This window comes from Triturus cristatus, chromosome 3_2, assembly GCF_964204655.1.
Source record: "Triturus cristatus chromosome 3_2, aTriCri1.1, whole genome shotgun sequence".
NCBI classification, from domain to species: domain Eukaryota; kingdom Metazoa; phylum Chordata; class Amphibia; order Caudata; family Salamandridae; genus Triturus; species Triturus cristatus.
This window is the reverse complement of record NC_140584.1, coordinates 32,706,015-32,732,455: the sequence shown is the minus strand read 5'-3', so window position 1 is coordinate 32,732,455 and position 26,441 is coordinate 32,706,015. Positions and strand designations below refer to the sequence as shown.

General features: G+C 48.6%; 1 protein-coding gene across 2 annotated transcripts in view; it reads right to left on the bottom strand.

Moving 5' to 3' along the window:
* The window catches only part of ST14 (ST14 transmembrane serine protease matriptase), a 264,383-nt gene that overhangs the window by 119,138 nt on the left and 118,804 nt on the right, over window positions 1-26,441 (bottom strand). For both annotated transcript variants that reach the window (XM_085647218.1, XM_085647219.1), the window contains exons 2-5: window positions 25,119-25,278; window positions 10,442-10,569; window positions 6,700-6,770; window positions 5,386-5,546 (exon numbers count right to left, since the gene is read on the bottom strand). In XM_085647218.1, the coding sequence (XP_085503344.1) occupies window positions 5,386-5,546; window positions 6,700-6,770; window positions 10,442-10,569; window positions 25,119-25,278 (520 nt within the window). The remainder of the gene's footprint in view (window positions 1-5,385; window positions 5,547-6,699; window positions 6,771-10,441; window positions 10,570-25,118; window positions 25,279-26,441) is intronic.

The following is a 26,441-nucleotide window of genomic DNA, read 5'->3' as shown; positions in this document are numbered from 1 at the left end:
CCAGCCAGCCAGCAAGCGCCAGCCAGATAGGCAGCAAGCACCAGCCAGGCAGCCAACTAGCACGCGCCATCCAGTACGCGCCATCCAGGCAGGCAGCCAGCCAGCGCCATCCGGCCAGCCATCCGGCCAGCCAGCCGGCGAGCGCCATCCGGCCAGCCGGCCGGCCGGCGAGCGCCATCCGGCCAGCCAGCCGGCCGGCGAGCGCCATCCGGCCAGCCAGCCGGCCGGCAAGCGCCATCCGGCCAGCCAGCCGGCCGGCAAGCGCCATCCGGCCAGCCAGCCGGCCGGCAAGCGCCATCCGGCCAGCCAGCCGGCCGGCAAGCGCCATCCGGCCAGCCAGCCGGCAAGTGAGCGCGTGCCATACAGGCAGCCTGCCAGCGAGCACCATCCAGCAAGCAAGCGTGTGCCATCCAGGCAGCCAGCCAGCATGCAAGCGCGCGGCAGCCAGCCAGCGCCATCCAGCCAGCCAGCGCCATCCAGGCAGGCAGCCAGCGCCATCCAGGCAGGCAGCCAGCGCCATCCAGGCAGGCAGCCAGCTCCATCCAGGCAGGCAGCCAGCTCCATCCAGGCAGGCAGCCAGCTCCATCCAGGCAGGCAGCCAGCTCCATCCAGGCAGGCAGCCAGCTCCATCCAGGCAGGCAGCCAGCTCCATCCAGGCAGGCAGCCAGCTCCATCCAGGCAGGCAGCCAGCTCCATCCAGGCAGGCAGCCAGCTCCATCCAGGCAGGCAGCCAGCTCCATCCAGGCAGGCAGCCGGCGCCATCCAGGCAGGCAGCCGGCGCCATTCAGCCAGCCAGCCAGCCGGCGCCATTCAGCCAGCCAGCCAGCCGGCGCCATTCAGCCAGCCAGCCAGCCGGCGCCATTCAGCCAGCCAGCCGGAACCATCCAGCCAGCCAGCCGGCACCATCCAGCCAGCCAGCCGGCGCCATCCAGCCAGCCAGCCGGCGCCATCCAGCCAGCCGGCGCCATCCAACCTTCCAGCAAGTGCCATCCACCCAGCGAGTGCCATCCACCCAGCGAGTGCCATCCAGCCAGAGAGCACCATCCAAGCCACCAGGCAGCCAGCCAGCTCTCACCAGCCAACCAGCCAGCGAGCAAGCACCATCCAGCCAGCAAGCACCATCCAAGCAGCCAGTGAGTGTGCACCATCCAGGCAGCCATCCATCCAGCGAGTGAGCGCCAATCCAGCCAGCCAGCTCTCGCCATCCAGGCAGCCAGCCAGCAAGCGGGCATACCCATGCAGCCAGCCAACGAGCGAGCGAGCAAGCTCCATCCAGTCAGCCAGCAATGGAGCGAGCACCATCCAGGCAGCCAGCCAGCGAGCACCAGCCAGGCAGCCAACGAGCAAGAGCCATCCAGGCAGCCAGCCAGTGAGCGAGCGCCATCCAGGCAGCAAGCCAGCCAGCGAGTGAAGGCCATCCCGGCAGCCAGCGACCACCAGGCAGCCAGCGAGCGCCATGCAGGCAGCAAGCCAGCCAGCTAAATGGCGCCAACCAGCGAGCGAGCGCCATCCAGGCAACAATCCAGCCAGCGAGCAAGCGCCATCCAGGCAACAAGCCAGCCAGGGAGCAAGCTCCATCCAGGCAACAAGCCAGCCACCGAGCAAGTGCCATCCAGGCAACAAGCCAGCCAGCAAGCCCCATCCAGGCATCAAGGCAGCCAGCCAGCAAGCGCCATCCAGGCAGGCAGCCAGCCAGCCAGCCAGCGCCACCCAGGCAGCCAGCCAGCCAGCCAGCGTGCGAGCGCCATGCAGGCAGCCAGCCAGCTCTTGGCAGCCAACCAGCCAGCGAGCAAGCACCATTCATCCAGCCAGCGAGCAAGCACCATTCAGCCAGCCAGCGAGCGCCATCCAGGTAGCCATCCATCCAGCGATTGAGCGCCAATCCAGCCAGCCAGCTCTAGCCATGCAGGCGGCCATCCAGCGAACATATCCATACAGTCAGCCAACGAGAGAGCGAGCAAGCTCCATTCAGGCAGCCAGCCAGCAAGCGAGCGCCATCCAGGTAGTAAGCCAGCAAGCGAGCGCCATCCAGGTAGTAAGCCAGCAAGCGAGCGCCATCCAGGTAGTAAGCCAGCAAGCGAGCGCCATCCAGGTAGTAAGCCAGCAAGTGAGCGCCATCCAGGTAGTAAGCCAGCAAGCGAGCGCCATCCAGGTAGTAAGCCAGCCAGCGAGTGCCAGCCAGTCAGCCAGTCAGCGAGTGCCATCCAGGCAGCCAACGAGCGCCATCCAGGCAGCAAGCCAGCCAGCGAGTGAAGGCCATCCCGGCAGCCAGCGACCACCAGGCAGCCAGCGAGCGCCATGCAGGCAGCAAGCCAGCCAGCTAAATGGCGCCAACCAGCGAGCGAGCGCCATCCAGGCAACAATCCAGCCAGCGAGCAAGCGCCATCCAGGCAACAAGCCAGCCAGCGAGCAAGCGCCATCCAGGCAACAAGCCAGCCACCGAGCAAGCGCCATCCAGGCAACAAGCCAGCCAGCAAGCCCCATCCAGGCATCAAGGCAGCCAGCCAGCAAGCGCCATCCAGGCAGGCAGCCAGCCAGCCAGCCAGCGCCACCCAGGCAGCCAGCCAGCCAGCCAGCGTGCGAGCGCCATGCAGGCAGCCAGCCAGCTCTTGGCAGCCAACCAGCCAGCGAGCAAGCACCATTCATCCAGCCAGCGAGCAAGCACCATTCAGCCAGCCAGCGAGCGCCATCCAGGTAGCCATCCATCCAGCGATTGAGCGCCAATCCAGCCAGCCAGCTCTAGCCATGCAGGCGGCCATCCAGCGAACATATCCATACAGTCAGCCAACGAGAGAGCGAGCAAGCTCCATTCAGGCAGCCAGCCAGCAAGCGAGCGCCATCCAGGTAGTAAGCCAGCAAGCGAGCGCCATCCAGGTAGTAAGCCAGCAAGCGAGCGCCATCCAGGTAGTAAGCCAGCAAGCGAGCGCCATCCAGGTAGTAAGCCAGCAAGTGAGCGCCATCCAGGTAGTAAGCCAGCAAGCGAGCGCCATCCAGGTAGTAAGCCAGCCAGCGAGTGCCAGCCAGTCAGCCAGTCAGCGAGTGCCATCCAGGCAGCCAACGAGCAAGCGCAATCCAGCCAGCCAGCGAGTGCCATCCAAGCAGCCAACGAGCGAGCACCATCCAGGCAGCAAGCCAGCGAGCGAGCGCCATGCAGGCAGCAAGCCAGCCAGCAAGCAAGCGCCATGCAGGCAGCAAGCCAGCCAGCGAGCAAGCGCCATGCAGGCAGCAAGCCAGCCAGCGAGCAAGCGCCATGCAGGCAGCAAGCCAGCCAGCGAGCAAGCGCCATGCAGGAAGCAAGCCAGCCAGCGAGCAAACGCCATCCAGGCAACAAGGCAGCCAGCGAGCAAGCGCAATCCAGGCAACAAGCCAGCCAGCGAGCAAGCGCAATCCAGGCAACAAGCCAGCCAGCGAGCCAGCGCCATCCAGGCAGCGAGCAAGCGCCATCCAGGCAACAAGCCAGCCAGCGCGCGAGCGCCATCCAGGCAACAAGCCAGCCAGCGAGCCAGCGCCATCCAGGCAACAAGCCAGCCAGCGAGCGAGCGCCATCCAGGCAACAAGCCAGCCAGCGAGCAAGCGCCATCCAGGCAACAAGCCAGCCAGCGAGCAAGCGCCATCCAGGCAACAAGCCAGCCAGCGAGCAAGCGCCATCCAGGCAACAAGCCAGCCAGCGAGGAAGCTCCATCCAGGCAACAAGCCAGCCAGCGAGGAAGCGCCATCCAGGCAACAAGCCAGCCAGCGAGCAAGCGCCATCCAGGCAACAAGCCAGCCAGCGAGCAAGCGCCATCTAGGCAACAAGCCAGCCAGCGAGCAAGCGCCATCCAGGCAACAAGCCAGCCAGCGTCCAGGCAACAAGCCAGCCAGCGAGCAAGCACCATCCAGGCAGCCAGCGAGCAAGCACCATCCAGGCAGCCAGCGAGCAAGCACCATCCAGGCAGCCAGCGAGCAAGCACCATCCAGGCAGCTAGCGAGCAAGCACCATCCAGGCAGGCAGCCAGAGAGTGAGCGAGCGTTATCCAGGCAGCCAACAGGGGGTGGGAGTGGTGAGAGAGCGAGAGAGCAGCGAACAAGACTGGTCAATAAGCCACACTGAAAATGCGCCACAATGCCAAGAGGAGGCCAGAACAAAAGAGAGAGGGGGCCATGGGCCAACTTAAGAGTGAGGTAGGCGTAACACAGAGAGATGAGAGAGGCAAGCAAGGAAAGGGTCTAGACAACAAGCAAGGAAGAGGCAAGCAAGAGGGGCTAGATGGTGAGAGAGCAAGAGGCCACATCCAAACTATAAGCAAGCAAGGGAACCAGCCCATCAGCAAGCGAGAGGGAACAGTCTGTTACAAAATGAGGAACCAGCCCACAACCAAGACGGGCCACCTAGCCAGTGAGGATGAGGGGGTAGCCAACCAGGCATCAAGGAAGAAGGGACTGCACTGGCATTTCAAGCAGAAGGGTTCGTAGAGAGGAGGTGTTTGTAATTTGAAACCAGCACCCAAACCAGAGGAAGTGAGGCACCCAACCCAGAAGAGGCTGGCCCCCATAACAGAGGATCTAGTATGTGAGCTAGAGGAGCCCACATGCAAGGAGAGGCCATCAGACAAGTTGGAGTACTTAGTCCCAATGTATGAAACAGATGTAGAACATGATATTTCATTTTCAAGAGGTAAGTGAGCAGAACGGTAGATATCATAGCAGTGACTCCCCAGTGAAAGAAATGCATTGGATGGATAAGTTCTTCTAAGGAGCTTTCAGATTACTGCTTGGCCAGTTGGAGTCAACTGCTATGCCCCTTCTATTGAAAGACTGCGCAGGGGTTACAATCTGCAAATGAATCATGTTTTCCACTGTACTCAAGGTTGCACATTGACATGGCGACCTTTATGTAGCATTTGGTGCTTTATTAAGTGCAAGGCATATGAAAAAAATAAATATATCCAGAGGCAATGAGAAGTTTTATTCAGCACAAGGAAGCATAACGCTGGCAAAACAAGGTTGTTCACATTTCGTAAAGTAACAGAAGAAGAACAAAGATTACAAGAACAGAGTTTTATTTACTGTATCCATCACCGATTTAACAAAGAAATACATGATAGATTACTTTTCAGTTAACCCTAAAGAGACAATTTCTTTGTAGGATAAACAATGCGTTCTCACACAACAGTCACTCATTTCAAAAGGTTTGCTTTGTGGAGAAATAGATGAAAAGATCATATATAAACAAAACTACATTGATTGAGTAGGTGACTAAATAAGCACACAAACAGGGCACTAGCAATTTAATTACAAAAATTGTATTTGATGATCTCACTATCTTGACAACTTCTGTGTATATCCCTCTCTACAAAGCAGAGTATCAATTGTATTGAAAATAAAGATACAGAAATCTGGACATACGGTAGGAGTTGATGGAGTCCACGATGAGCACGCTCTTGGTTCGCACTTTCACGTCAACTGGCCGGAGGGCCTTCAAGCCCGCCATTCCTTTATTAAAATCATCCTCAAGATACTTCGGCACACCAAACTCAGCCCAGTAGTATGCAATAATACTACCCTCACTGTAAGAAAGCAAAGGAAACCATCCAGTCAGACAAAATGAAGAGGGCCCAACTAAAGTGCATGTCACTAAGTCAAACAGTACAACTAGCTTGCGGGGAGGTCATGAGAAGAGGTATCTAGTCAGCTAGGAAACCTCCTTGATGGAAATGGTCACATTGGTCTGTCAAGCAAGGGCTAAAAAAGTGGGGGGGGGGGGAAATCGATGGCTAAGAAAAAGGGGGGTGGGGATGCGTTAAAACGATTTCCCCTTCTGATTCACATAGGAAAGTTGGCTGATGAAGGGTGACACTCCGCAACTGGTCCCAGGAGGCTTGTTTCCGGTCCAGGGAGGACCTGGCTTGGTAGTTTGGTCTGGACTGTTCCCATGAGGCACAGGGTCAAGACTGATTTGCATGTGTCTGGTTCCAAACTGGGGTGGCGTACTGGGCAAAGGAACTATGGATTTAACTCAGATCTTTTGACTGGGGGAGAAGGTTTGCATTGTCCGCTTTCCGTCCATCATTTGTTTGCTGTAACACATTTCGCCCTAAGTGGGATGGGTATGCCCAGACGTGGGTCCCTTGCTCACTGTGCCACTGGATTCAAGCTGGCCTGGCTGATGAATAGTGACATACCCCGAAACCAGTCCAAGGATGCTTGTTTCCGGACCAGAGAGGACCTGGCTTGGCAGATCGGTCTGGACTGTTCCCATGAGGCACAGGGTCAAGACTGATTTGCATATGGCTGGATCCAAACTGGGGTGTTGTAGTGGGCAAAAGAATGACAGATTTAACCCAGATCTCTTGACTGTGGGGGAATGTTTGAATTATTCAGCATTCCGTCCGTCATATGTTGCAGTTACACTTTATGGGCAGTGGCATCATTGCTTGAGTGGCTATGATCTCTGTACTCTCAGTAGATCTATGCACTAAATAATCCAACACAATGTCTTACTTTCAGAGCAAAGTTGCTGCACTGACAGCTGTGTGAAGGGAGTCTGATCTGATGATACATAGCTTGCACTCCTATTTGAGAACAAATATTCCTTCACATATGCCAACACAACTTTCTGCCTATGGCTAATTTGTGTGAAATGCGAAACCACAAGGGGGGCTACAAGACAGAGCAGTGATGTTTAGATCGGGACACCTGGCATGTTTTGTGCATACATACCTAAAGGCAGTTACTTCAGCCTGCTTGAAGTGAGGCCAAATGGCCGAGTTGGACTGGTAGGTAGCCTGGAGCTAAAATAGAGTAGCGAAACAAATCAGAATTACTAAACACATTCCACACTGGCTGCAAAGTGGTTACTTAGTAAACAACAGCTCAGTTTATTTCAGGACAGCAATCAATTACATTAAAACCCAGAACATTATTATTGTAAAATTTACTTGGCGCTTCAAACCCCAGTGAGGCCACAAACCTATTCCACTAAATTCAAAGTCCTGTTGCCCTTTGAAGTGGGTTTTTGGAAGACTGTTGGATATAGTATGTCCTATCTGGAGGTATCTGGGGATGCGTACAAGGAGCTATTTTTATTTTTTCAATAGGATGGAGGTCAATGGGCAATTTTAATTACAATTATGGTTATGTATATTTATGGGCTATACTTGATGTTGGGTAAAGACTTACACTTATGGTCTCGAATTTGATTATGGTTTAAGTCAAGGATTAGGGATAGGTTTATGGCTAACTTAATACCCAATTTACACTTAAAAATGTGAAATTAAGTAAAAGCGTGATGTTGGGGTAAGGAGGACAACAAGGCTTATGTTTAGAGGAACAGTTTGATCCAAGATTAGTGCTAGGGTTAAGGGTGAACTTTATTCATAAAGAATTAGGACTGGCGTCAGGGTTAGAATTCGGGTGAGTGATGGTTAAAAAAGAGCGTTCCCATTGAAGAAGACATGGCTGTAGCACTTTTAGATAGAATATCCGTTATACAAAAATTCACACGTTATTTGTCATCATGCCCTTCTTTGTTTTGAGATGTAAATAGTTGGCAAGCACTTATTCTAGATTATAGTTAATTTTCTCCCAATAACTAATTTTAATATGGTAAATTCACAGTGAAGCGACATCTAAAAAGAAAACATTTGTAACAGGATGAAACATCACCCACCCTTAATTAAATTCGATTTCCTCTCCAGCATTCATCAACTCCTACTGCACATGTAAACACCTTACCAAAAGATCAGATACAAATTTCACCTGACAGCAGAATCAAACATATGTAAATCTCATTTATCTCAACATTAATGTACCTAGTGCCAAGGACCAGGGGTGTTCAATTGTCGGCCTGTGGCAAGTAAAAAGCTTTGTACAAGGGTCGTACATGTCATAGCCCATGCCACCACAAGAATTATTTTTTTGTAATCATCATAGGTCTGAATTTATCAAGATATTTCATAATGCTCAAACATTCTCTGAAAGCTTTTGACAATCTTCTATTTCAAAGACTGGTTTCGCATCATAATCTTTTTTACTTTTATTGTCACTTCCAGTTACATTAATCACAAGTCAATTAATATCTAGCTTGGAGGCAAACGCATACATAGTCAACTTGGATAACTTATTCAAATTCTCAACTCTAAAATGGAAATGAAGTGAACAGTGTGACCAGGCCTGAATCATTCCTCTTTTCAAGACCCCGCCTCACAAAACTTGACTCTTGAATCCTTCTCGCTTCCAGTTAAATACGGAGTAGCACAAATATTAATCCGTTCAGCTCACCTATGCAACTTCAATATGGAACCCCCTACAAAAGTCCTTCAAGAAAATACCATCTTCATTCATCAATATGCATACAACACCTAGCTAAATCTTAGAGTGCCTACACTATCAAACATAGTAAACTACGATCCCTTTACTCTGTAAACAAAAAATCTGGATGCAATCACTCATTAAAATTCCTTCTCATACTCACAACTGATAGTTTGTGAGTAAAGGATACCCTACTAAAGTTATTCGAGATAAAACAGCACAAACTATCAAACCTAAATGAACAATATTTCAGAACTGGACTAATGGTACCTCAAAACAAGTGACCAATTAATTAACCCAGAACACATTTTACTGTCACGTTTTTCTTCTTGCCAAATTCTTTTCCACAGAGTTTCTAAACAGTAACGCTCACCCTCTGTCTTTGTAAGTTTATTTTGGTGCTTGTCAATGTACACTGTTTTAAGCTATAAGAAAAACCTCTATTGTTAAAACTCGAAGTTTAACAAATATGCAATTCAACACAATTATGACCACGAGAGGCAGACATTTTGTGGGAAACCAGATGTCATACTTTTACACTCTGCAATGTGCTTTCCCAGACGCCCTGCTCATCCCAGCTTCAAGATTTTACCTGGTTACACACAATTGATACCAAGCACTATACTGTGCATCGAAGAAGCCAGATGGTGAAACAAAGGGCCGGCCATGTTAGGCACGGATAAACCAGAGAGTTCAGGTAATGCCCAGGGCTGCAGCACACGATTAACACAACAGAACAATGTGTGCAGCGCCATGTGATGAAGTCTACCAATGGTAAGCAATGGGCAGGCTCCAAGCTCCCTGTAAGTAACCAAATGTTTCGCAAGAGACATTGCATGCGCCGTCTCAAGCGAGACCAAAAAAAGGCAACTGGTCTTTTGCCGCCAACTGAATATGGGCATGACTGAAAATTCAGTCAACAATATAGCAATTCTGCTTCCATCGGCAAGAGTCAGGCCAGCCATTCTCTTCATGGATTCATTTAACACAGAAAAAGAGTACTGGCACAGCCTAGCCTGCAAAGGAACACAAGACATGATCCAAGATGCTGTTACAACCAGCTGTCAATCACAATCATTGAAACTGCCTCGCTGTACCTCTTCTATCAGCTTGAGTAAATGGAACTGCAATTCAAAATACACATGGGTAAAACCAATAGGTCTGTTCATGGCAAGATGCTGTGATTGTTAATTTTTTTATTGCATGCACATCCCACAAAAATACAAAGAAAGGAAACAAGATACCTTCGACTAAACGTGGTAGCCATCTGCTTGTGATAAACATTTTACTTTTTTTTTTTTTTTTAAGTTAAACACTGCATATCATTTTAGCAAGGTAGTAAGGGCGCTTCTGATTAAGCAGGTGTATTGTTAAAAGGCATAGAAACCTTATATTTTAGTGTACATCACATGACAAAGGACTCCAATTGGCACAAAGAAAAGGTGAGATTGGCTTTGAATTACTGTAACCAGAAGACCCACTGAATAAACTAAGATAACTTGAATATTTTTTATTTTTAACAATAATAGAAAGAAAAATGTGTTATCGAAGCACAGAAGTGCACTTTATAGGCGGGTGTGCACGTAATCAGTCAAAATGCTGTAACTCACAGTAAGCGAGCAAATGGCTGAAGTGGGCTGGTCTACTGTCTTGTGCCATATGGAGTGACAGGTGCAAGCAAAATGTGAATGACAGTTGAAAACTCCAATGTGTGAAAAAGGCTGACCTACAAGCCCCTCTGTGCATGTATAGATGTAAGTGTTTCTTTATGAAAATGTCTGATTGCAAGAGGCTGGTGAGAAAACGTAGGCGCTCACTCAGCCGGTCCTAAAAATACACCTCCATTGTCTTAGATAATGTAATCTCAATAGAAACAGCAATTGGGCATTAGTGCGAGGAGTGACCTGGACTAGTTGATATTACTCATCAGATCAAGTACGGTGAAGCCAGGCATGACTATTAAGTAACTAAGTTTGATTGAAAGCAATCTTCAATGATTTTCCAAAAGCTAGTCAGCTGTTAGGGTTGATCAAATATTTGTTTGCATTTACAGATTCAATAGGCAAGATTAATGGCAAATTAGGAGCACTCCGGTGCTTACCAGTTTAAGTGTTTGAAAGGCCTCATTATCTCAGATGAAGACTTTACTTACCACATCTTTCACTTTCCTAGCCAACACGGCAAACTCTGGAGAACTGGAGTTCTCATAAGCGTCCATAAAGTCGACATTGGTAACTCGCAAGTACCCAGTGAAAATCTTCTCAACTTTGACATTTCGCACTGAAAAAAAGCATCGCGAAATAAGAACGTTAACTAAAAGTGAGAAAGAAGTTAGGGCTTGATATTCTCTAACCGATCCTTCAATCACATCCATAATGAGAACAGAAACTGTCATAATTTAGTAGAAGCAGCCTCAAAGCATTTATTTATTCATTTATTTACTTATACTACCCATGCAGCAGGTGTAGCTTGGCCAGGGAACATCAATAAACAGATGAAACATCAGGCATACTGGGATGTCGCGCAAATTCAAGATGGCTATCATAATTAATTTTCTCAAGCCATAAAGAATGAAGGAAACTTCCTCAGAGCATAACAGACCATATTACCATATTCAACCATACTGGAATCAGAAATAGTTTCTTGGCACAACAGACTAAGATTTCTCGCACCACAAGAACGTCCCAAAACAGCTCCATTCTAAAATGCCTTCCGGAATCATCCTGTAATTGCAACAGTCAGTCATAAAGCTCATCCTATGCAATCGCAAGAGACGACTAGGCACTCCTTTTACAACCACCAGCCACAAAAAATCTCTAGGCATTACGACTTTCCAGAAGCATTCTTCAACTGGAACGACCATCAAGGCACATCAACCAATCATTAAAAACAGAAACCTCATCCAGACAAAGGCACCCAGACAAATATTACACATTTTACAAGAAAGGGCAACAAGACTAGGAACTACAGGCCCAATGGCCTGTTAGATGGGTTTCAGAAGATATTCTGTCAACAAGCGCTAGGGAAACTGATTGAAGGGCCCAAATAAATAGCATGTTTTCAGATATTTAAGCAGGTTTCAAGCCAAAAATTAGTACTCTAGATCAAATTCTAAGATTCCAAATAATATATTGGGAAACTGTAGTGCTAGGTAAAGGACATTATGTAATTTTTGTGGATTTAAAATCCAGGTTTGACTTAGTCCCACGAAGGAAATTATGGGAGGTTTTGGAAAATATGGGAGTACCAGCAAAAATCCTAGATATCCTGGTTAGGATCCATGAGAACAAAACTGCATGCGTCAGATACAGCAAGAATGGAAAGCTGACTGATGCATTTGGGATAGAAAGGGTAGTGTGCCGGGGGTGTGCTAGCCCCAACCCTTTTCTCACTATATGTCAATGATTTGGCCGTTGCCCTAAACTTTCCAAAAAATGATGCCCATAAAATTTGCCTCATGAGAATTCCAACACTGCTATTTGCAGACGATACGCTGCTTATCTCCAAAACTCCAAGCGGTCTGCAGGCAACTCAAAAACAGTTTTTTCAATTTTGCTCTAAACTGGGTTTAGAGCTAAACATAAGTAAAACAAAATATATTAAACAGATCACTCACTGGGTTACTCAAGCATGAATATTGGCCAACAACTCCCCTCTCGAGCTTGTGCATGATTTTGTCCACCTGGGTGTAATTCTGTCCAAAAATTCCAACTGGAAGGCAGAGGGTAGCAAATGTGCGCTGAAGCTTCAAGAGTTTGGGGCAATCCGTAAACTGGTCCAAAAAAGAAATCTAAGAATCTGACCCCATCGATTGAACTTTATAAAGTCAAGGCAAAAAGTGCTGATCTCTATGGTGCGGATTTATGGGGCTACTCAAACGTAAATGAGCTGTCTGTGATAGAGAAGTCGTAGACAACTACTAAATCGCTCACAAAGTACTCCAAAATTTCCCATTTTGCTGTATTTGGGGTGGGATCCTATTTCCTTTACAGCACTGTTGAGACCTCTGCTATTTTGGTACAGCCTTTGGACAACCCCTGAACTTAAGCCCTATAGACTCCCCCTTAAAGATCTTTTAAACTCACCAGACCCTTTAAGAATACCTTGGTTGCTTTATCTAAAAGTAATATTTAAAGCTCTTTCCTTGGAATCTCTGTGGGACAAACCTGATTGACCCATTGAGGTACCAAGGCCCCGAATAAAAGATCGATGTAAGGATTACCTTTGGGGCGAAGTGATTAAAAAGTGTGTCTCAGGAAGATAACAGATCTTTTTAGACCAAAAGCTCATTCCTCACTATGAAGCTCCCTAGATACGATGCAAGGCTCCTTTCCAAGGCAACTTTATCTGACGTTCCGATAAGACACGCTCCAATTAGCTGAGTTCACAGGGAAATTGAGGAATACTAATAGATCCCACAATACCTGCCCAGTGTGCAATTTGAGGCTGGATACCACAATCCATTTTGTATAATATTTGTCCTGCCTATAGTATCCCTAGTAAGAAATGGATTATCCCAGCATGCCGTCTTCTGGCAATACGGACCCTTGCGTACCCCTTATGGCATTGAAATCTGATACAAGGAAAGTGGTTATGGTTAGTATGGCTAAATATCTACATGCAGCATGGATAATACATGTGCGGGTAGGAATTACCAAGTGGTAATTTCAGTATTGTGATAACCTTCATACTGCTAGGTTGTCGGGATACAGAACCACCAATACTGTAATGTAAGTCAGCAGATTACTGATGCAATATCCACATTGTACAAGGCGGATCTTGCATATCTTGTTTAGAAGAAGGGTTCCAACTTGAGAGAATCTGGTATCAAGGAGGGGTGCAGACCTGGCAGATACGGACAAATTGATAAATATCCTAGGAAGAAATTGCAGTACTGCTTATTGAGCACATTAAGGGTACAGTATAAACTTTCTATTGGTTGTGATTTTTTAAACCTTTGAATTCCTTTAAACTAAATTAGAATTGTGTTTAATGTTTGTTTTCTTTTCTAGTTTTTTTAATCTTTGATATTTGAATAATGCTCACACAACTGCATGTGCTTTTACATGTTTTATGGATTTTTAATTCGAAATAAACAATTACATTGGAGAAAAAAAATATTCCACAACGTAACGGTCAGACATCGACCACTGTGGAGAGACGACAGAAGCATTCTCCAATCATAAGTTTTTCAGGAGCATAATCCAGTCATAACTACAATCAACAAACATCTTCCAATCAAAAAAGCCATCCAGAATCATTCTCCAATGCAAAAGCAATTCAGATAATTATAATTTTCAAACAGAAGAATATCCTGAAACACCCTCCAAGTAGAGCAACTATCCAGGAACATCCTGTTATCAGAATACACATTCAGGAACACCCCACAAGCAATGGATATCTGTGGCACCTTTAAGTCAGAACGGCCTTTCAGTGACATGTGCCTCAAGAAAGCCATCAGAAAACATCCTTTTAATACAAAACACATCTGAACCATTTTCCAGGGATCAGGACATGAAAAGCATTCTTCAATATACAAAGATCGACAGTGAAATAAATAGTCATTAAATGCACCCACAAATCATAAAATAGATCCAAAAAAGGTTTCAAGTTTTTAGTTAAAGAAAAAAAAATCCTCCAGTCATAATAGTCACAAAACACCCTCTGACCAGGAGTGTGTTCAGAGGTATCACACAAACAATGCCGTCCAGAGTAAATCTTCCATCATAATCATACACAGAAACCTCCTCATATTCTGGCATCAGATCAGTCTTACAATTGCAACAGACAACCCAACGTCATCAGTTTCCAACAGCAAATCAGAAATATGACACTGTACAGTCAAAGTGCAAATTCAATAACCGAGCAAATTCCAATTAAAGTAGATCTTCAGTACCCTGGATTGTTAACAAAGATAGATTTTCTCTATCAAGGATCACTGCACACAGTGGCTGAGCTACCAACTAAAAACCAACATGATTTCTGTAACATGGTAATTGTAATATTACCTTTCATTAATATGAAACCCATAAAAACAGCTACCCTAACACAAAGCTCTCCAATGTTAATATACAATTATTTACTTATGTTTTTTACTAGCTCGTCCATCTTACCATGTCCCAGTACTTACTATATGAAGTGGTCACACCTCTACTCAGGACAAAGCAAAAACAAAACTTTTCAATGACACTGTCATGGCCCACTCTCTTCCCAGACTGCACCCTCCCACCAGGAGTCAAAAAGAGAGGATAACCATTTAATTTCCGGTATCTTTTGTCTGCTTCCTTACAGACTGCACTGCTGCCTGCACTTTCTAGAAGCTTCTTTTGGAGTCTCCAGGCAGCGTGGCTCAAATTTAAATATAAGTTTATGGCGTCTGGCTTCGCATTACTATTTTAAAGCGCAGCTCTATTTATTGGTCTAGGTGTCATAGAATCTTAGTCCCCTTGCTTTGTGTTTTGTACTGGAATTCATTATAGTAGCAAGTGGGGCTCTCTACGGTGGAATCCTGGAACTATCCAGAAGCATCTCGGTCCAGTAGACTGGTCCTAGTAAAACAAGCATTGGTAAGCCAACAGGTCTCGCCTATGTGACAGCTTGGCTTTGCCAATGTGTTTAAGCCATGTAGTCCAAAAAACTCTACCTTAGGTGTCAGTGTTTCAAATACAACTGCCAAATATCACAGACATTTAGAAAAATAAATATGGCTTTAATAATCTCCTGTAACAATCATACCATTTAAAATTGCATGGACATAAAAACACATACATAACGAAAAGGAGGTGGGAGCAAGGCTGAGCAGCCGGGAGGGGGGGGGCGCAAGGCTGAGCAGCCGGGAGGGGGGGGGGTGCAAGGCCGGCCAGCCAGGAGGGGGGGGGGTGCAAGGCCGGCCAGCCAGGAGGGGGGGGGGCAGAAGGCCGGCCAGCCAGGAGGGGGGGGCATAAGGCCAGCCAGCCAGGAGGGGGGGGGGCATAAGGCCGGCCAGCCAGGAGGGGGGGGGGGCATAAGGCCGGCCAGCCAGGAGGGGGGGGGGGGCATAAGGCCGGCCAGCCAGGAGGGGGGGGGGGCATAAGGCCGGCCAGCCAGGAGGGGGGGGGGGCATAAGGCCGGCCAGCCAGGAGGGGGGGGGGGCATAAGGCCGGCCAGCCAGGAGGGGGGGTGGGCATAAGGCCGGCCAGCCAGGAGGGGGGGGGGCACAAAGCCGGCCAGCCAGGAGGGGGGGGCATAAAGCCGGCCAGCCAGGAGGGGGGGGCATAAGGCCGGCCAGCCAGGAGGGGGGGGCATAAGGCCGGCCAGCCAGAAGGGGGGGGCATAAGGCCGGCCAGCCAGAAGGGGGGGGCATAAGGCCGGCCAGCCAGAAGGGGGGGGCATAAGGCCGGCCAGCCAGGAGGGGGGGGGCAGAAGGCCGGCCAGCCAGGAGGGAGGGGGCCGCAAGGCAGAGCGGCCAGGAGGGGGCCGCAAGGCAGAGCGGGCAGGAGGGGGCCGCAAGGCAGAGCGGGCAGGAGGGGGCCGCAAGGCAGAGCGGGCAGGAGGGGGCCGCAAGGCAGAGCGGGCAGGAGGGGGCCGCAAGGCAGAGCGGGCAGGAGGGGGCCGCAAGGCAGAGCGGGCAGGAGGGGGCCGCAAGGCAGAGCGGGCAGGAGGGGGCCGCAAGGCAGAGCGGGCAGGAGGGGGCCGCAAGGCAGAGCGGGCAGGAGGGGGCCGCAAGGCAGAGCGGGCAGGAGGGGGCCGCAAGGCAGAGCGGGCAGGAGGGGGCCGCAAGGCAGAGCGGGCAGGAGGGGGCCGCAAGGCATGGCGGACAGGAGGGGGGCGCAAGGCAGAGCGGACAGGAGTGGGGGCGCAAGGCAGAGCGGACAGGAGTGGGGGCGCAAGGCAGAGCGGACAGGAGTGGGGGCGCAAGGCAGAGCGGACAGGAGTGGGGGCGCAAGGCAGAGCGGACAGGAGTGGGGGCGCAAGGCAGAGCGGACAGGAGTGGGGGCGCAAGGCAGAGCGGACAGGAGTGGGGGCACAAGGCAGAGCGGACAGGAGGGGGGGCGCAAGGCAGAGCGGACAGGAGGGGGGCGCAAGGCAGAGCAGACAGGAGGGGGGCGCAAGGCAGAGCAGACAGGAGGGGGGCGCAAGGCAGAGCAGACAGGAGGGGGGCGCAAGGCAGAGCGGACAGGAGGGGGCCGCAAGGCAGAGCGGGCAGGAGGGGGCCGCAAGGCATGGCGGACAGGAGGGGGCCGCAAGGCATGGCGGACAGGAGGGGGGGCGCATGGCGGACAGGAGGGGGGGCGCAAGGCAGAGCGGACAGGAGTGGGGGCGCAAGGCAGAGCGGACAGGAGGGGGGCGCAAGGCAGAGCGGACAGGAGGGGGGCGCAAGGCAGAGCGGACAGGAGGGGGGCGCAAGGCAGAGCGGACAGGAGGGGGGCGCAAGGCAGAGCGGACAGGAGGGGGGCGCAAGGCAGAGCGGACAGGAGGGGGCGCAAGGCAGAGCGGACAGGAGGGGGGCGCAAGGCAGAGCGGACAGGAGGGGGGCGCAAGGCAGAGCGGACAGGAGGGGGGCGCGTGGCAGAGCGGACAGGAGGGGGGCGCGTGGCAGAGCGGACAGGAGGGGGCGCGTGGCAGAGGGCAGAACGAGCTGGAGTGGCAGAGGGCAGAACGAGCTGGAGTGGCAGAGGGCAGAACGAGCTGGAGTGGCAGAGGGCAGAACGAGCTGGAGTGGCAGAGGGCAGAACGAGCTGGAGTGGCAGAGGGCAGAACGAGCTGGAGTGGCAGAGGGCAGAACGAGCTGGAGTGGCAGAGGGCAGAACGAGCTGGAGTGGCAGAGGGCAGAACGAGCTGGAGTGGCAGAGGGCAGAACGAGCTGGAGTGGCAGAGGGCAGAACGAGCTGGAGTGGCAGAGGGCAGAACGAGCTGGAGTGGCAGAGGGCAGAACGAGCTGGAGTGGCAGAGGGCAGAACGAGCTGGAGTGGCAGAGGGCAGAACGAGCTGGAGTGGCAGAGGGCAGAACGAGCTGGAGTAGCAGAGGGCAGAACGAGCTGGAGTAGCAGAGGGCAGAACGAGCTGGAGTAGCAGAGGGCAGAACGAGCTGGAGTAGCAGAGGGCAGAACGAGCTAGAGAGGCCTGGAGTGGTGTAGAGTGCCCTAAAGAGGCCTGGCCTAGGGTAGAGTGGAATAGAGGGATGTGGAGTAGAGGGGCATGGAACAGAGAGGCATAGATAGTTGTGCAGTATTGTAGAGTGTAGTGGCATGGAGAAGCGTAGAGCGCAGTAGAGTGGGACAGAGTGGAGATGAGTGGAGTAGCATAGAGTGGAGTAGCATAGAGTGGAGTAGCATAGAGTGGAGTAGCATAGAGTGGAGTAGCATAGAGTGGAGTAGCATAGAGTGGAGTTTGACAGAGTAGAGTGTAGACAAGCAGAGTGGCGTGGAGTAGTGTTAAGGAGCAGTAGTTGAGTGGCATGGAGTTGAGCAGTGTAGAGTGGAGTGAAATGGCATAGAATGGAGTGGCGTAGAGTGGAGTGATGTCAAATGGAGCGGCTTGGACTAGAGTGTTGTAGATTGGAATGATGTTGAGTGGAGTACAGTGGCATGGAGTGGCATAGAGTTGAGAATTCATGTTATGGTAGTGCACAACTATTAGAGACAACACATCTTCAATCGAAATTACCATTTCAAAAAACGATAATGTGTGGAAAACGTCATCACCTAGAGTATTTTTTTTATTTTGATCGTATTAAAATGTTTGTTTCCACCACACATCAGAATTACATTAAAATATGCTTCATTGGTGCTTTACTAATTCTGATATATTCTGAAATATCCTGAAACATTTGCACAGTTTATTTACAGGCATTTAAATTTTGTTGTGTGCTAGAAAACAACATCCCAGAGCCTTTCCTTTTTAACCCCAGTAACCGGCAAAATTGTTACATAATTCGTCTCACTTCGCAGACAGTAAAAAGGAGAAAAAATAACACCAACCTCCTTCAGAAGACAGAGCCTAATATTTGACCTTGGTCTTTGAATGCACAGCAAATGTACCAAGATAAACTCAACATTTTAGGGCCTGTTTATTGCTCATTCACTTCTGAACTACAGCCTGGTTATTTTGGGGTTGCTTTATCAACCCACACTCCCAGACATCCAGCACCTATGGCATGGTACAGAAATTGAGTAAGAGGATTGTTTAAGTTGTGCTATTAGTAAAGAGCACTGACCAATATAAACAAGGCTGTTAACAGAACATTGTTCCTCACAGGCATGCTAGCTTGATAAACTAATAGTGGAAGAGATGAGAAAAACCAGTCAAAGAATAAATAGGAGGCAGGAAACCTTTCCAAAGAAATACAGCACATTTACAGCTTCCTGAACAAGTATAAAAGGAGAGAACTGAAAACACATGTACTCAGAGTGCCTCAATAAAGAAAGAAAAGAAAAGTGTTTCAGAAAGCAAGCACTTGTGGAAGAGTACATGGAACCAGTCAGACAGTTAGTGAACAGGCTATCCTCCACGTGAAGGACAAAGACATGCTGGAGTAGTTAAAACAAATAAAGCCAGCAAATAGAAAGCAAGCAAATGTGTGATACAAAACAAAAAAAAGCTAATGGTAAGCAATGGGCGGACGGCATTGCTAAGGAAGCTTTCAGCATGTCCCCAATATGTATTTGCAATTAGATGGATGCACTGTCTAGTAGGCTTCATCCTAAAAGGAGAGGCACTCCATGTTGCAGGCCCCATATTGAAATGGTACTCAGGTCCTGGTAAGTATTTCGAGATGCTGGGCTCTTTGCAGTTAAACTTAGGGAACAATGTCAGCTCTTCCATTCCATTCCACTTTATAATACTTAGTAAATCTGAAGTACTATGAGATGATATTACTGCAGCATATAATTTAGGTTCACGTGTTTCCCCTTTGACTCTGTATTAACCCTGGGCGGACAACTACGCTAGCGAAGTTTGCGTAGTTTGTGCTACTTCGCGCTACGTGAATTGCTCATAGCACAGTGCAAAAATCGCGTAGCGTAGTGGGCATTTTTTGCTCGCTCACGGTCCTCAACGTCAAGTTGGCGACTGCGAGCGAGCAAAATGATATCCAGGAGAGACTTTTCCCTCGTTCGCGATCAGCAACATCAAGTTGCCGTTCGCGAGCGTGGAAAATAAACCTCCCGGCGAGATTCTCAACGCGGGGAGGTCAGGTTTCTCATTGCGAATGGTCGCGTATGCTCACGACCGCTCGCGATGAGAAACTACCAGTCCGCGTTGAGAAAGCTGCCGCTAGAGTAAAAATCTGCCCGAGCGGCAGAAAACTACAGCTCACACTGTGCAAGATGCCGTTTTCAATGATTGCAGAGTGCGGACAAGCATCCGGCACTGTGCAATCATCGCAAACAGCGCACTACGCAGTTCGCGTAGTGCTATGCGTATCTCGCGTAGTGCAATTTGCGTAGTGCTACTACGCGAACTACGCCCAGGGTTACTCTATATGCCTGCTAATGTTGATAATTTCACCTTGCATAGAAATATCGGGAATGGTAAGCTGCCCCAAGGGTCAAGTGAAAGCTATGTATTTAAGCAATACTGGTTGTGGTCCCATGGTTTGAATTATCTTCAAAAAGTAAAAGCATTCATCTAAAATGTGCCTCATAGCAAAAAGTAGAATTCTTCTAACAATCATCGCAGAACTGAACCTGACCTCTTGAATGACTATCCCATTAGATCAATTGCACACCCTTGTTTCCTTCATCTCCGAGGTTCTCAAATGATATGGAAATGTTCCTGATGGAGAGCAGATGCCAGGGCATGTTCAAGCTTTCTCATCCATTTCCTTTGGGTCTCCACTTTCTTCTATTCCAGCTTGGCAACCTGAAGAACATGGGGAGTTTTGTCTGATCCTGAACTATTAGCCAGGGGTACATTTTTAGCAATGTGACTTGCTTACACTTAAAGTATTTGGCAGACAATCTTCTGTTGAACCTTCCTAATAACTTCCCAGCACTGGCTGAGGGCTGTTTCATTTCAGAGGCTGCAAGTTCACCCCTCCTCTCAGTCTTCCAGAACTCTGAGGGGTAGTAGAAACCTGAAAGAGCAGCCTTTTCCAGATTTCTGGGACGGTCTTCGGAGAGTGCACACAGATTAACATATGGAGTGGGACCTTGAGTTGTGGTCGAGTATGTTGGATAAACTGGGGGAAAACATTAGGGATCAGGATGGCAGTGACGAGGAGGAAGGTACCAGTACGGACGAGGATCATGCACAGGGACAGTTCACTGTCGCACAAGAGTAGGCTGATGACTCCTGTTGGAAATGGCCCTTTTTGCAGGGTTATCCTCAAACTTTTTGCTTCTTCGTCCTATCTTTTCCTGACCGGTGTGTGTTGGTTTTAGGACCCTGGGCACTTTACCACTGCTAATCAGTGCTAAAGTGCATATGCTCTCTGTGTAAATTGTGTTATGGATTGGTGCTTCCATGATTGGATATGTATTTACTTTTTAGTCCCTAGTACAGTGCACTGAGTGTGCCAGGACCTGTAAATCAAATGCTACTAGTGGGTCTGCATTACTGATTGTGCCACCAACGAGAGTAGCTTTAAAAAGGTAACTCAGACCTGCCATTGCAGAGTCTGCGCGCAGTTGGTAACTGCCATGTTGACTTGGCCAGTGCGCACACTTTCCAGTCCCTAACCTTCCCTTTTCTTACATGCCAGGCACCCCTACGGAAGGCCCAAGGTACCCCTGTGGGCAGGGAGCAGTGTATGTGAAAGGAAGGACATGCCCATGTGTGTGTGGCATGTCCTGATAGTGAATTACAGCCCATTTGGTTTTTCACTATTGTAAGGCTACCTGTACCCATAGGACAGAATGGGAAGTTTGTTTAGAACATCTTATAAACATAACTGGCCCTAGGAACTAGGTAGGAAAATAAAATGTAGTATGCCTGAACTCACAATCTAAAGATGCATCTTTTAGTGAAGGTGATTTTTACATCCTGTGTTTGAAAATACCACTTTTAGAAAGTAGGTATTTTCTTGCTCAGTCATCCCATGTGCCTCCCTTGGAATGTGGATTGCCTGTCTGGGTTTTGGATGACAGAAGGCTGGGGGAGCAGGAGTGGCTCCAGATAGTCTAGGTGGGTCAGGAAAGGGCTGAATATACCTGGGCTGCGATGGGGGAAGGGGGAGGAGATTTCCTTGCACCTCAAAGGGCCTGGTCTGCCTCTGACAATGCCGTCTCCACCTCCTGCCAGGAAATCACACCAGAGAAGGCAGAACTGGTTCTGGCTAGGCACAGACACTCTCTGCCTAAGAGATCAAAGGATTTTTTGATATATATATATTGGGGCCCAGACCCCTGAACTTTAGAACTCTTTACGACCAAGAAGACTGCCAAGAAGAAGAGCTGGGAAAGCTGTGAGGAGGACCTACCACTTTGCTGTGTGCTCTGCTGTTTTGCCCTGCAGTGGCTGCTTCTTGGGCAGTGATAGGACTGGACTGAACTTTCTGCAATCTGCTTTGTGAGTTTCTCCAAGGGCTTGAGATAGAGCTTGGCCCCTGTTCAAGAAGTCTCAAACAACAAAGACTTCAAGCTCTTCTGCCCGCAGCACTGGGGACTGTGTGTTTTGTGCTGCAACAGAGCAAAAGCAACTAGATGATGTCTACGACACCGCTGCTTACTCAGTGTTCTGACTGCACCGCAGAGGGCACCGCCACACCGCGACCTTGGTCTCACTGACGCCTGCTGACGCCGCCGAGCCGCTGCTCGCACCGAGACCTGTGGGGCACCGCACTCCGCACCGCCTCGCTTCACGCCAATGCCTTGGCACTGCAGAGGGTACCGCCGCACCGTGACCCTGGTCTCACGGATGACACCATCTGATGCCGCCACTGAGCCGTTGCTCGCACTGGGACCTGTGAGCACTGCACTCCGCACCGCTCCGCGACGACGCCTTGGTATCCCCAACGACGCTCCATGCCGAAATCGATGCGGCTGCTTGCACCATGGTTTGAGGGCACCGCTCGTAAAGTTACATGACGCACCGCCCTCATCGCGCACCGCAGCCTTGGCCTACCGACGCCATCGACTCCAGTTTGTCAGCAAACGACAGCGCTTCAGCAACGACGACACCGCTACTTGCACCGTGACCTGCCAGCACCCTGACAAGCACCGCCTTCATCTCGCACCGCAACCCTGGTCTCACAAACGACGCCATCTGATGCCGCCACCAAGCCGCTGCTCGCACCGCAACCTGAGGACACCGCTGCACATCGCACCGCAGCACCCGACGCCTGCCGATGCCAGCGCTCCTGACTCCATCAGAGAGGAGATAGACCTGCATCGCATGTGACTTCGAGGGCTAATAAGATTCCTGCACCGACCTCCGGAACAGACGCCTGCGGACGCCGTGTTTTTGGAAGCTTAAAGAGAGGTTATCGATGGCCTGCATTTCTAAAAGGTACTGTTTGCGGGTCCTCCCGAAACAGTAGCTGGCCCGCGACGCCGTGGTCAGCCAGAACGGTTTGGATTTGTTTGCTCACGACGCAGTGATAGCACTGGATGGAGCTATCGACATCAAGGAACTATTTTTCAAGCGTATTTTGATAACTAGATTTTTATGTACTGTATTGTGGATTTTTATCGTTTTTGGTCTGGTCTTAAGTATTTAAAAATATTGGCTATTTTTCTAAACTGGTGCAGTGTCCTTTTGTAGTGCTTACACTATTATTGTTGGTTACGTGCAAATGCTTTACACACTGCCTCTAAGATAAGCCTGACTGCTCGTGCCAAGCTACCAAGGGGGTGAGCAGGGGTTATTTTAGGAGAGTAACTCCCTTACCCTGACTAGATTGGTTGTTTCTGCCTGGCTTTGGCACATGCCCTAGCCTGCCAAAAATCGAATTTCTAACAACTCTCCATTAATGGCTCAGATCGGCTCTGATTGTGGTGTATCTGAATAGCACCAGTGCCTGGTTTGGTTGAAGGGGCTGGGCGCACACCCTACTCCTGTTGGCCGCACATCAACACAAAGTGGGGGGGGGAGGGGGATGGGAGCCGGTTTTTCTCCTTTCTTCTTCGCATCATGAGATGGATGGCTGGCAGCGGGCTCTCCTACCTACATTTTGTACACAACACACACACACCTAAATGTAACTGTATGGACTCCTTGTTTCTTTGCTGCAATGTTGCTTTTCTGTATTGCCTCTGTAAAAAAAAAAACTGAACAAACAAACCTGTAATACAAAAATTTAAAAAAAGGTTGAACTGGACTTTGAAATGGATCTCATGTTAGCAAATTTGCTGGACTTTTGGTTGCACCTGCTGATAGGCTCAATCAGGCAAGAGTTATGCTGGTTGGTACTGGACTACAGGAACTGAGATACATACAGTTTACTCTTCTTAAACTGTAGTACATGACTTTCAAGCCATTGCTGCTCCAGCTCAAGTGGGCAAAGACCATTCTAGCCTTTCAAAAGGTAGGGAACTCCAAGTGAAAAATATCTGCAACCTGTGACATCCTGAATGTACCTGCTTTGTCCACTGCATCCAATTTTCAGTCTACCATCAGATTTATGTTTGTGATTCAAAGACACAAGGGCCAAAGGATAGATTTTCTTAATTTACTTTAAATGATCTCAGTTAGTTAGAAGAACTATGAGCCTTCAAGAATCAGAATCTTGGTCAAGCCTTCAAACCTCAATGTAAATCAGTAGAACATGTTCATCATGACTTTCATAAACGCCAACCAGAAATTCCTGAAGCTCCAACTGAGTGGGGAGAATTTCAGACACCCTCCTTTCAATCCCAGGTCAGCAAATAGACAATCCTTCCACGACTACATACAAGTTATGTTCGGTTTATGCTGCTCTCCTACTCGAAGTCCCCGTGGAAGAACATTTCGCTTTTTCATTAAACTTAGGAAAATTATACCACAGACTTTTAAGTGTTGGCAGCGATTTGTCAGGGCTGTTGCCTGGACTTTGAGAGCCCACCGGATTCCAGAAAACATGTAATAGCCTGCCATAGGGATTCTGTTCAACAGAAAGGTCTTTCACAGATAATTTGGGATTTAGTTCAGAAGTGAGCTTTAGTTATGGTTTCTCTTTTGGAGGTAGGCAAGGGAATCTACTCCTTAGTATTTGTTTTTTAAATCTTCAGGAGACTTCAGACTAATCTACAACCTCAAGGTCTGAACTGTTTCAAAAGAAAGATTCACTTCAAAATGAAAACTTTGCAGCAAAACAATTCCCTGGTATTTCCTGGGAAAAGGATGACCACCTTAGATCTTCAAAATGCTTATCTATACATACCTATATACCCCATTAGCAATACCTCAGGTTCTGTGATCAAGGGCCTCACTAGAAATTTCAAGTCATTACTTTCAGACTGACTTCAGCTACAAAAAAAAACACAAAGTGGTGTGCTTCATTGGTGACACTTCTTCACAGCTCAGGAATCCTTGCACACACCAGATTGGGTGTGGTAGGACAAGGTCAAGATTGGTCAGCTTCTAGAAAATCATGTGTTTTTTATCTTGAAGTGGGAATGCAAGAAATAGAATCAATATCAGATGGTTCAAAAGACCACCAGATACTTCAGTGTTTTCCACCTAGACAGGATGCCTTCTGCCTGGACCTTTCTATAATATATCACTGTCATCTAGTACGTACTAACTTCCCAAATGCATTAAGTTAAATACTGCCCAGAACGGAATGTGGTGTCCTAATCACATCAAAAGATACAGCTGAGATCCTCTGACTTGTGTTTTTTTATGTCTGTATTATATTTTAGTGTCAAAGTTAATCCTGCCTTGTTCTAAATTTAGAGAACCCTGAATGGGATGAAAGTACTAATGCTTACCCGTGAAGTGCCAAACCAGCAATGCAATTGTGAGTGACAAAAGCAATGTCCCAATGACGACCGCAGCGATACAAAGTTTGCTCTTCAGTCCTCGCTTCTCCAGCTTCTTTGCATTCGTAGCAGGTAGAAACTCAACCTCTTCTTCAAACCCGTTCATCTTCTGTGAGAAGAACAAAAAAACAAAAAAAAAAGAGGTCAGAACGAACACTTCAAAATGATGTTGGTGCATGATCTTAATGGAGTGAACAGCAGGGCAAGTAATTTAAACAAGCACAATAAACACTACGGTCCCTGCTGCCCAAGCAAAGGAAGAAATTAAGTTTGAAAAGAGCCCAAAACTGCTTTAACCTATGGAACCCAATGGAGGCATTTATTCCTTTCAAATCCCAAATCTCATACCGTATTTTCAAATTAACAAAAATACTAGTAGTTTTTGTTCCCCTAATGCATTATCACTTTCACACAAAATAATCACATTCTGTATACCTGAATCTTAAGACTAAAAAAACTGGATGTACGTCATACAAAATTGAAAGAAAATGCTTAAAACTATTTTGTATGTTTTTCCAACACGTTAAAACGTGACTATTTTAGTTATAACCTTCGCCATTTTGCTATGAACATACGACCACTAAGCATCTGACAAATGTTTGTTAATGCCCATCAGCAAATACAGCTGCTAGATAGGACTTTTGGAGTTGCATTATTATTTTGCTGATTTTATCATTTGAACACGATCTAGCATGCAAAGTGAATAATCACAAGAGCTGAACAATGACATTCCACAAAAAACATGGCACAATGCAGACTGAAGGCACGGGTTGGCGGAGGTGTGGTGTATACAGTCGCTGAGTCCATCATAAATCTTCTAGAAGACAGCAGTGTGCTAGAATGTAATCTTTAATGTAAAGGCGTAGGACCAGAAAGGAAACTGGGAAGCACAAGAGGATGGAGCGATTGCGAGAAACATCAAATCAATGATAAAGAAAACAATTTATACTCGGCTGTTTGGCATGTAAGGTTACCAAATGATACCATGTGATAAGCGACGTGATCATCTAAACCAGCACCTCATGTTTACGAGACACTGAAATAAAGGACTTTAGTACGGTTGGTTCAGTTGAACTGAGCCAAGAGTTAAAATGTATTTGCTAGTTAAATGAAGGCCTGGGAACGTAAAATGATATCCTTGATAACATGGATTCTTCTAACCTGGCAAATCCAGTGACTAAGTAGCATGAGTGAATCAATTTTCTAAATTCGACAATGTCCCTCTCCAGTTTAAAACCACTTGGCTGACAGCATGGTCTCCAGGTTGTGAGC